The sequence below is a fragment of the Diabrotica undecimpunctata genome, chromosome 1 (assembly GCF_040954645.1).
Source record: "Diabrotica undecimpunctata isolate CICGRU chromosome 1, icDiaUnde3, whole genome shotgun sequence".
Taxonomy (NCBI): Eukaryota; Metazoa; Arthropoda; class Insecta; order Coleoptera; family Chrysomelidae; genus Diabrotica; species Diabrotica undecimpunctata.
Window position 1 is genome coordinate 16,582,411 of NC_092803.1, and position 12,068 is coordinate 16,594,478.

The 12,068-nt window shown below is 33.4% G+C and overlaps 1 protein-coding gene across 8 annotated transcripts in view; it reads left to right on the plus strand.

Moving 5' to 3' along the window:
- LOC140445440 (uncharacterized) overlaps positions 1–10,394 on the plus strand; it is a 54,105-nt gene extending 43,711 nt beyond the window's left edge. For all 8 annotated transcript variants that reach the window (XM_072537503.1, XM_072537473.1, XM_072537495.1 and 5 more), the window contains 4 exons: positions 4,858–5,049; positions 7,840–8,124; positions 9,799–9,915; positions 10,171–10,394. In XM_072537503.1, coding sequence (XP_072393604.1) covers positions 4,858–5,049; positions 7,840–8,124; positions 9,799–9,915; positions 10,171–10,233 — 657 coding nt within the window. In that variant the 3' untranslated portion in view covers positions 10,234–10,394. The remainder of the gene's footprint in view (positions 1–4,857; positions 5,050–7,839; positions 8,125–9,798; positions 9,916–10,170) is intronic.
- The last annotated feature ends 1,674 nt before the right edge of the window (positions 10,395–12,068 follow it).

The following is a 12,068-nucleotide window of genomic DNA, read 5'->3' on the forward strand; positions in this document are numbered from 1 at the left end:
GCAGCCAGGTCATTTGTCGTCTACCCGGGCCGCGTCTGCCTTCTATTTTCCCTTCTATAAATGCATATAAGGTACCATAATGTTCTTTCAGATATTCCTTAGTATACCTATCAGCATTAAGGTCACCTCCCCCTAACATAACAAGATCTGTATGTGCTTTCAAAGAAATGCCGCCCCATATTAACATTGAGTCTAGCGTTCTCCAGGCCTTCTTCACACTCTTTGGTGACAACCAGGTGATAATCTCGTAAAATAAGATTTTTCTGTAAACAAAGCTGTTCTCCAATCTTCCATAGCCCATTCTGTATGACCTCTAAAGAATTCCAAGCGTTGTCTTCGAAGAGATGCGTCCAATAAAGTACCTACAGCAGGTACATAAGATAATAAATTTTGTTCGCTTAATCTTCTGCGTACGGTGTCAGGTGAAACTATGGTACCATGAATGTTGCCCTTGTGTTGTCTTCTGTTCTGGTCTTCTTGAGTAAAAATCAGTTTCAAGTAATGTTTATAAGGCATCGGAAATTGTACTTCGCGGAATAGAACGCCCAGCATTATGCGAGTAACAGCTTGATCTGGCCTCATTGTAATTATTCTTTGTTATTAAAAACACGGAAATATTTCTTTTTAATTTTCTTTTCCGAAATAATCAAAAATGCACCAAAAAGGAACACAATCAATTTAACAAGAATTATTTTATAAGTAAATATTCAATTTATAGAAAGCACCTGAACAAAAACTTTCCTTTCAACCACAGAAAAATGACAATTTTTAACGTTAAAAGAAGAATGGATAAAGGCAGCTTATTTTGATAACTGTATTTAATTATTATACCGAGAAATTCAACACAATTTAAAGAACACTTTGAAATTTCACGTGTCCGGTGTCCGTTTGCAATTTTGCGGGGCAGTATACATAAGGTTTGTTCCAACACAACAAAAAACCGTCACGTAACGGTTACGCTCCTGCGCACTAAACAAAATACGTTCCAACAAAAATATGATCGTTTATCTCATCGTCCTTCCGACCGTTCCAACAAAAATTATGATCACCCAGTGACGGTTTCGTGACGATAATTTCAGTAATCTGGCAAATGCATGTACTGGTTGGGATGACTTGCGCACTAGGATTTTATTCTACTTCTTTAAATTTGTTCAGAAAAAAGAAGTTAGGTTAACGATTTTATCACATGCTTATGATAGACTTATTATTTATTTATGTATAATTTGTTTCTCGTTATTTATAACTTTATAAATAAGACTGACGATGAAGGAATTAGTGATTTTTCTGATTATTATAGTAGTGAGGATGATTTGGAGTTATTAGCCGAACCTAGGGTGAAAAACCAGAATTATTTAGGTAGATTGGTCTTTATTTTAAATTTGTGCAAACTACTGATTAATAATTAAATAAATAAAATAAAAAAAATAAATTGTCACCAAATTATTTCAGTTGTCAGAAAATCGTTCCAACATCAGTTTACAAATTACCGTCATCAGACGATACAAATGATGAACATGCGCATTAAAAACGGTACAAGTAGTTTCGTGACGGTTTTCGGACCGTACAAAAATTGCGTGTTGGAACAAACCTATAATATGCATATATACAGTACGTTAAGTTTTGGATTAGATATTGCAAACTAGATAAAGCGCTAAAATTGGCAACATTGCATCGTACGAGGTAATTGTAATTCTCCGATCCCCTCTGGCACCTTAGCTTTAAACTCCTAGACAGAAAACGAGAAAATGAAAAACCATTTAGTAACACTTAACACCACAAGGGATATGCATCTACGTCCGTCGATTTTTGTTTTTCTTACGTATACCCGGTTCATTTCTTATAACATAAACTCGATAAAAATACACTGACCATTATAAGGTCATTAAAAAATAATTCCTTTTAAAATAAGAAATAATTCTTTATGCCCTACATAAATGATTCAAATATTTGGCCTTCTACGGCTGAACAGCATCCCAATGTCATAAAAACTTATGCGGAAATTTTCTGCTGAAACAGAATTGGAGACTTCTTTTATTCGGTTTTTTAATTCATCCAAATTTTGGGCTCTAGCCTCAGGATGATCGTAAATGATGCTTTTTAAATGTCCCCAAAAAAAAAGAAGTCCATGGATGTAAAATCTGGAGATCGCGCAGGCCACTTAATATCGCCTGTTCCACTAATAACTCGATTCGGGAAAGTATTGTTTAAGTACTCCCTAATTATTCGAGCGCTGTGAACTGAACAGCCTTCTTGATGGAACCAAACATTCACCAGATTTACATCAGGAAGACTGAGAATAGCGGGAAGAACATGATTCTGTAACAAATCGAGGTATACTCTACTATTCAAGTGGCCCTCAATAAAAAAATGGACCTATTATGTGGTCTCCTAAAATGCCAGTCCGGACGTTAACTTGAGGACGTTGAGTTCGGTAAACAACACTTCTGTGATGGTTTTCCCGAGCCCAATACCTCGTAATGGAAGGATTGTATCTCCCTACTTAGGAAACTAAAATAAAATGTTTTTAATAAAATTGGGTTCATCATTAGCCTTCGTTATTAGAGTTTCACAAAACTCCATTCTTCGGAGTAGTCGTCTGGATAAAGCTGCGGCGTTTTCGAATATTTAAAATTCTTATAACCGTGTTTTTTCCATACTTTCGTTACAGTAACATTGCTAACATCTAACTCTCTAGCAACGCTTCTACTTGAAAGTGTTTAATCTAACTCGATTGTTGCACAAATTTAAGTATCCCGGTATTCTCTTTCCTCAATTTCTTCTGGTCAAACTCTCAAAATTTTTAACAATATTATCAACTGATCGTACGTAAGGAATTGGCCTCCCCTCAAAAAACACAGAAAATAAATCTACACACTGTTGTCCAGAATTACCACCATAAAACCATTATATTATTTGAACCTTTTCTGCGGGAGTATAAACAGACATGTTGTTAACAAAAATAAATTAAAAATTTACGCCCTTATTGCCTTAAACAACTATTGTATAATGACAAATTATTGATGACGGGGCAACGGAGGTTCGTGGACAGTCGACGGCGCACAGTGTTGTCATTTATAGTGTGTATATCTAATTTAATATATATATATATATATATATATATATATATATATATATATATATATAGATATATATATATATATATATATATATATATATATATATATATATATATATATATATATATATTGTTATGATGTATTATTTGTGAATGATGTTTTAATGAGCAATGAGTGTTTTTTAATAATATATATATATATATATATATATATATATATATATATATATATATATATATATATATATATATAGGGTTTTTATCGCGGTTCTCAAAGAATTAGTTTGTAAGCACTTTTTTAAATTATCTTTATTATATCTATTATGAAACACACATATATATTTAACATAGCCAATGTAAATTTAAAATAAACTATCTTTAAATTGAAATTCTTATGAAACTAATTAAATTATATAGACAATATAAATTTTAAACAAACTATCTTTAAAATTAAAATTGTTATGACACTAACTAAATTATATTAACAAAATTTTGTACCTTTCTGTCACTGAATGCCTAAATGAAACTGTTCTCCAAAATAAAGATTTTAATCACCACTCAATGTCTTTTCTTTCTCAGCTTCGGTTATCCTTGTTTTTGTGAAATTACTTTTTCCAATTATCAGCTTCCACCAATTTAAATTATTTTTCTTCTTAATAGCATTTACATTTATTCTTCTTTTTAATACACCAATATCCAATCATAAAATATAGTATATAATTTTAATTTTCAATTAATACTTTCCTCCATTATCCAATCACCATTTATACATAACATAATTTTCAATCTTCAATCATATTATCTTTTAATATACTTTCGAATACTATCAAATTTTAATACTAAATCACTGATTATTGCATACTTTATACTTTCTTCCTAATTCTGACTGATTAATCTTGAACTTACTGAACAACTGACTTCACTAACTGTAACTAACTGTGTCTGCCTTCTTAATAACTAATTGTCTGACCATCTTTATACTGACTTCATAGTAACTGTCCGCTTACTAATTGTGTGTCTCCTCTGACTAACTATATACTGACTGCTTACTGACTGACTAGCCCCCTGAATCCAAATCACCGAGTATTTATATCTTTTCATTGTTCCAGAATCATCTGGCAAGAAATCATATTCTAATTGTTCTATATATGAATGTTCTCGAAAAAGTATATCTTTGATCCACAGACATAACCATATTCGCGAAGGTTCTACCGTAAACAAAGGTTAAATTCTTTATTCTAGAGAATTCTTTACTTTTCTATCTAGAATTTTATTGACATTTAGGCTTTTCAGATCAGAATATAAACTTATATGTAATTTAAACAACCTAAATTAATAAACTACACTATTTCAAATCCGTAACTATATATAAACTAAACATTTTAAATTAACAAATAACCCCACTTTATATTCGCAACCATCACTTGAATGTCATTTTCAAAGTATATGTGGTTGCCTATGCACATGGCTCACTTAAATATATTTACAATATTATAATTATAAAAAAAAAACTTTTTACACTTATTATATGCTAATTTCTTAAGAATAGCCTCATATAAATAATTTTTATAGTATATAACTTATTAAAATAACCAAATACTTTTTATATATAACATTATCTAGTGTATAACTTATAAATTATTTTTAATCACTATTTTTCTTTCTCCTATATTCTATATCATTTCAATATATTATATATATATATATATATATATATATATATATATATATATGTATGTATAGGTATAGATGTGCTCTAATTTTATTTTATTTCATTTCAGACCTCTAGTCTAATCTTAATTGGTATCTCAGTATGGTCTATAGTAATAAAAACAAAACATTATCGATACTTATTTGATATAAGAGTCGATATACCTTATTTTAGTCTACCGGCAGGTGTTTTGCTTTTGCCAGGATTCTGGCTAGCCTCTTATATACATAGTAATAGAAAAAGAAGACTCTATATACTTTTGGTACGTATTTTTAAAGTTATATGGTTTATAAAGCACTGAAAATATTTAGACAAAAACATATTTTGAAAAAGACAAGACAGGGCATTCAAGATAGTCTTTTTTTGGTCTTTTCTCAATTCATTTTCTCTTTAAGGTGATATTAATAACATCAGTTTATTTATTCGTGTGATATGTATTCGATTTAACTAGTTATAATATGGTAGTGTGAATTATTGAAGAATTGGATAATACATTTTGAAGTGGACAAGCATGCGATATCATATAGAACTGATATTACATTAGAAGTGTTCTGTTTACAGCCAAACTCGGCTCTTCATATATCTGATGACAAAAATGTTCAGAAACCTAAGAGAGATGGACTGGGAAGACTATAAAGGTAAACTTGGAATGGGACAACTCTGAACTATACAAAATATACCAGGATCTGGATATTATAACATTCATTAAAATAGGACGGCTGCGTTGGATAGGACATGTAGAAAGAATGGAAGAAGGCGAAATACCAAACAAAATATTCAAACAGATGCCAGTAGGAAAAAGAACAAGAGGAAGACCGAAACTGAGATACTTAGAACAAATAGAAAATGATATAACAACCTTAAAAATAAAAAACTGGATAAAAAAAGCACGAAACAGATCAGAATGAAGAAGAATCCTGGAACAGGCCAAGACTCAAAAAGGGTTGTCGAGCCAGTGATGATGATGATAATGATGATGATGGAATGGGACCATAATATGGGAAAAGGGAAAATATAGGGACCATTAGAGTTGTTAAAGAGATGAAAGAAATGAAAACTTATCAAAATCACTATAAGATGACGCATTCAAATCATCAGACGGTGTTGGTGCAGCCATCCCCACACCAAATACGTCCTTAAAATTTAAATTCAAACTCATTACTTCGTCATACACTGCAGAGTTGTATGCAGTTTTACAAGCACTTATTGCATATAAAAGAGAGTCAAACACTCCCTGTCTTCCATAATAACCAATTCACTATCTCCCACTCTAGCAAGAACGATGGAAAACTTATTGGATATGTACACCTTCTTCTTCTTTATAAGCAATTCTGATTGTTCATTGGCGGATTATTACCTCTATGGAAGGTTGCCACTCCATCTTTTGGCGGTCGTCCGATACTTCTTCTGCCGATTGATGACTTATCTCTTGCTATTTTGATGATACAGGTCTCCTCCATTCTGCTTATGTGGTTATTCCATTCTTTTTTTCTATTTTGTGTCCATTTATTTATACACTGTACGTTACATTTTCTTCCAATGCCTTCACTTCTTTTCCGATCTTTCAGCGTATTTCCTGTAATTCTTCTCAGTACTCTTATCTCTGCTGTTTCCAGTAGCCTTTGCGTTGTGGCTGTGTAGGGTCTTGTTTCTGAGGCATATGTCATTATTGGTCTTACACTGGCTTTATAAATTCTTGACTTCATCTCAGTGATAATGTGCCTGTTTCGCCATATAGTGTTATTAAGGCATCCTGCCAGTGTATTTGCTTTTGTACTTGATCTCTCACTTCTTTGTCCAGGTCTCCATAGCTAGACAGTGTAATTCCGAGGTATTTTATTTCCATTACTTGTTCAATACTGATGCCATCAATTGTTATTTTACATCTGGTCGGTTCTTTGTCAATATACTTCGCATAGGGAAAAAGTTAACTGTCTATGATCTTACAGAGTCATAACGTCGTTGACAAAACGATAGTGGTGTTTCTAGACGTGAAAGAAGCGTTTAACAACATCTTCTTTTCGAGGACAGAAGCGCTTAGAAGAAAGGTCCCTAGCCTTATCAACAAATAGAATTATTGTATCCTCATGAAGTGAAGCCACTATTAAGGCGAGGGTAGGATGTGGTAATATCTTCACTACTGCTGAGCCATCCAGGCAAGATTTCTATTGCCTATGCAGACGACCTGACAATCGTGGTCAAAATATATTTTGCCAAAATAATAGTCACCTTTCAAAAAACAGTTGTCTCCTTTAATAAAAGGAGAACTACAATGACACTTTCTATCGAGGAGTGGAAATTCCAAGTTAGGCCAAATATTTAGATATAATGTTTGACCAGCAGCGGACGTGAAATCTACACATCTAAAAGGTTAGATTAGGATAAAGAGAAGGGTGCAATCTGACTTGGAAGATGTAGGCGACTGTCTAAAAAAAATGGGAGTTAAACCTAAGTTATATGGTAATAAGGCCCGTGATAACCTATGGTTAGTGGTTTAGTAGAACAAAACACAAAATTCACAGATAACTCGACTGCTTAGTTGCTTTCAAATGCTTATATGTCAAAAAAGCTATGAGAACTATACCAACAGACTCGCTAAACTGAATTTACCACTTTTATATGTTTATGTGAAGAAAAAAGCTAGCTCTAGAGTATAGAGACTGCTACAAGGTCAAGTCATCTTGCTGCTAAAAACTGCTATATGTCGCCTATATGTCCAAATTCTTCCATAATTTTACTAAAAATAAATAAAATCTAAGAATAGCTTGAACAGCAATGACAACATTACACAACCATGTCTCCCTTTTTTTAAATACTTATTTTCTCCTATATTTTCCATCAATTCGATTATAAATAAACATGCTTCACAAATTACGTGATTATTTGATTTATAAAATCAAGCAATATTTTCTTCTACTCTATTCTAATAACACAAAATTAATTTTTTAATACAGTTGTTTAAATATAGGTAGGTACTTATCGTTTTCAGTGTTTTATTAAATTAAATGATCGTACTTATCTTTTTACTGGGACTTAAATGAATTGTTTTTAGTTATTAGGTATAATAATTTTAACTAGTATCTTAGTGATAGTCGGGTCAACCATAGGGTTCTTATACAGCATCGAGGATGCTAATGGAGAAACACATGTAACTAATTCTTTCGATCTTCCCGATTTGAACAAATCAGTGAGCCATTCATTTCAACAATTCAACAGCAGTAAAAACCATCAGAAGACCTGGAATAACATGCAACAACGTCTCGAGTGCTGTGGAATTTCAAACTACCATGATTGGTCTTCTATAGGTTTAGATATTCCAAGTTCTTGCTGTGATAATGTAAGTATTTTTACGTAATTTGACATTTTTGGAACTAATAAAAAAGTTTAAATAGCCATGACTTAAGTGTCGTATATGCAAAAAATCGAAACTAATGAGAAAACTTAATTAAGAATTAAAATTCTGTTAGATATATTTGTTTGTTGAATTATTTTGTTTCTAAAAATAGTTAAAATATTGCATTGTAAGTTAAAAAACTGTTGTGGGTTCTTAGAAATAGATACCTACAACTTATCTGTTATATTAGATTATACACTTCTGATGCTTCAGCCATTTCGGGTGATTGAAACTTACTTCCACATCACACGTCTATGGATCTAATGCAAGTGAACAATATTGGGTGTCCGTTTGTACAAATTCTGTACATTTTTAGCCCAAATTAGACACATAACGTGTTTATGTACCAAAGAAACTAGATACCAAATTTTAAGGCTTCACGTCTTGTCTATTTTGAGTTACCTATAACTTTGGTGACCTTTAACCTATTGGCCCTACATTCAAAAGCGTTTTTACACGAACCAAGAAGAACTTATGTAACAAATTTCAAGATTCTAGAACATTTTCTTCAAGAATTATCGCACATACAGATATAATTGTAAAGATCTGCCAATTCTTAATAACTAATACTAAAGGACAAAATGGTGACACAATGTTTTGTGAGAACGATAGAGGGTGGATGTTCTATATCTTGATAGATGAGTATTGATTATGAATGTCGATGTTCTTCCAGGATTCTTATTGCTGTTTTGACATTCGACATCGATGTTTAGTCCAACAGATTTAGGCTTTTAAAGCCGGGATCCAACGGAACATGCGGCAGCGTTCTTTACCGGTTTACAGTTGGCGAAGAGAAATAGAAAATAGATAATAAAAAGACAAAATCTAAAGACGGGACCCAACGCAATATGAAATACCGATCTTTCCTTCTATATTTGTGTGTTACGATCCGTGAGATAGGGCAAAACTGTCGATTTATCGTCGGCGCGGGCAGTCCCGTCATTTGTCGGTAAATAAACACGGTACAAAGGAAGGTGGGAAGCCGATGTGCAGCAGGTACTTACCCCTCTAATCCTTCCGACGCGGCTAGGGTCTGGTATGGTCAGTGTCATAGTAATTTTATTATGGAGTGGTCTAACGAAGTTGTGTTGTAATTTTTATCATTGTATGAATTAACGAACTAACTAAAATTTTTACCAGCAACACTGGTGGCAAACAACCGACTAAACTACGTTGGATCCCAGCTGAAGAAAACCTATTATTTGTCTAGAAGATGCATTTGTTACCTGATCAAGTTCTTAAAGACCTAATCCAATTATTGGTGACTTTGGCCAATAATTGTCCTACAATTGCAGACAATATCTCTGGGCTCGTACAAGCTGTTGAAAAAAGTTTATTGTTAAGGTCACCAAAGAATTAATTTTGTATTAAAATACATTTTCTATAACTTTTTTCATAACACCGTTGGAGTGTTTCAAGCCTCCTGACCATTTTCCCTTCACTGTTCACGTGATTTTGTTGATCTATTTGTAATTCGCTCGCTAAATGAAGTGTAGTAATTTATTCCCTCTATAATGTCGCAGTTTATTATTCTACCACAATAAATTACTATAATTATTGTTCTACAATTTACCAGCATTGTAAATTAAATTAAACTTTTTTTATTTTCCATTTTAGCTCAATTGTACATCAAAAGCATACTACACGAGTTCCTGTTTGGATTTAGTTAGCCGGGATCTTTGGTGGCACGAGAATATCCTAAAGTCCCAATGCTATATTATGGCAGTTATAGAGGTGTGTAGATTTCTTTTAATTTCTATTTATTTCAGTGTTCTTAATAGTAATAATTGCACATGAAGAAAACACTATTGTTATATATAAATAATGAATTAAAAAAAATTATAAAACCGAATAAAATACCGGAAGAATATTCAAGAATTTATTTCTTTTATTTGTTAATTCGAGCTATATAAATTTTGTGAGTTGTTGACAACATATTATAACATTTTTGTTGACTCCTTCTTAATTATCGTTTTTTTTTTGTTTCAGCTTGGCAAAGGGGTACTAATCCTGGGAGTTTATATAGCTGACAAATTATCAATGCCACACTGAGGTATATATATATATATATATATATATATATATATATATATATATATATATATATATATATATATATTACTTTTGTAATAATATAACGGTCAAGTTTAAGGGACCGTGTGCCATTGTGATTTTTTAAATGTAATAAAAAATATTTTTTATATAAAATAAAATTTTATTCTAAGTTTTTTTATAAAATCGTTATTTTAATACAATACATACCAATTGTGTGCTTTGGTAGCTCAATTAGTTGAAAATTTCACTGTTCTCTGTTCTAGTAATAGCTGTTTGCCAATAATAGGAAATTGCCACAAGAAGTGTTGTTTCAATCATCATGTTGACTTACATAATTAATCTATATATAATAAAATAATAATTAGTCTGTTTGTATCTCTTGTCATCTAATGTATTCGAATTGTTTGATACACTAAAGGCAAAACGTCTTAAGAACTTGTTAATGAACCCAATATATAGTTTGGATTTCGGGAAAAACTGACTCTCATGGTCAGTCAGTCAACGTTCATTTTGTGGGATAGGGTAGCTTTATTTCGAAAAGGAATGAACAATTTGTACCCGTTTAGGATCGTTTGATCCTCTTCAGGCTTGCATTAAATGTGTTGAGAAAAGCAAAAAGCCAAACAGTCCGAAAACCCGCTGGGGCGTTAGCGTTCTTCTTCTGGTGGAACAACTTGGAGGCTGTTGAGATGGAGTCAGAGGTGAAAGGCTTGTCTGAATTGTGATGTTCTTTCCAGAGAGGGTGTGTGTGTTTTTGGAGCTAGATGCGACAGAGTAGGGTCTCTAGTTACTATTGTTCCTGTGTCATTTTCGAGCTTGTACTCGACCGCAAAACCAATGTATTGCACTATAATTTTGCGGTCGAGCCTGCTCGCCAACGGAGGCCCTCAGCTTTTGAGAGTCAACTTGTCGCATTTTGCCCAGTGTGATTATGTATGCGTGTTTAACCCAACAGTGATGGACGCTACCATTTCGATGTTACTTGGCTCCGTCAAATCACCTAGATTTTCCCCGTCCGACCGCAGATCCCGTGTTAAGTAACGGGGGCTGCAGTCGGCCGGGGGTCCCCGGTGATGAGGATGCTTCGGTAGCAGAAAGAGGGCCCCTTTCACTGTTGGATTAGTGAGAATATGTTTAAATGTTGAATGTGTGCGAGTCTGAGTCGCCAGAGGCTAAAATCGTGTTCTCTAGTAACCATTGTTCCTGCAAGCCGTTTTTGTGATTGCGACCAACTTCAGAACTATTGTATTGCACTATAATTCTGTAATTGGCCACTTTCGCTAACGGCCAGGCCTCCTCGGAGTTCGATAGACGGTTCCAGCAATTGCCGGCTCAGGTGAGAAAATAGTTGCGGCTATTTTCTCAGGGACGGACAGGTATCGTTGAGTAGTGAGATTGTGAAACCGCAAAAAACCAATCTCCCCCTGTCCGGGGTATGGAAAAGGGATTTGAAGTTAAAGATGGGTACTGTAAGCTATTGGAGTAGCTTCGAGGATGTCAGCGTATTCCTCCGGAAGTTCGTCAATGCATGCCTGCTTTAGAATGGACGGGAAGTGAACTTTTATTGTTTTTGGGCTTCCGGGATTTTACGTGACTACGGAAAGTGCAGGAACTTTTTAGGGTGTCTTGGGTTTGGGATGGGGGGCCGTTTATGGTTTTGAGAGTAAAGTTTCTGTTGAGAGATTTTATTTTCTCGACGATTGGAGTAACATTTGCTGTATCATGGATTTCACGGGATGGTAAATACCAACGTTTTCTGCAAGCACTACGCAGAATACTGCGCTCCGCTTTTTCTTTTGATGGTATTTAAGAAGGCAATATAAGTTGGACTT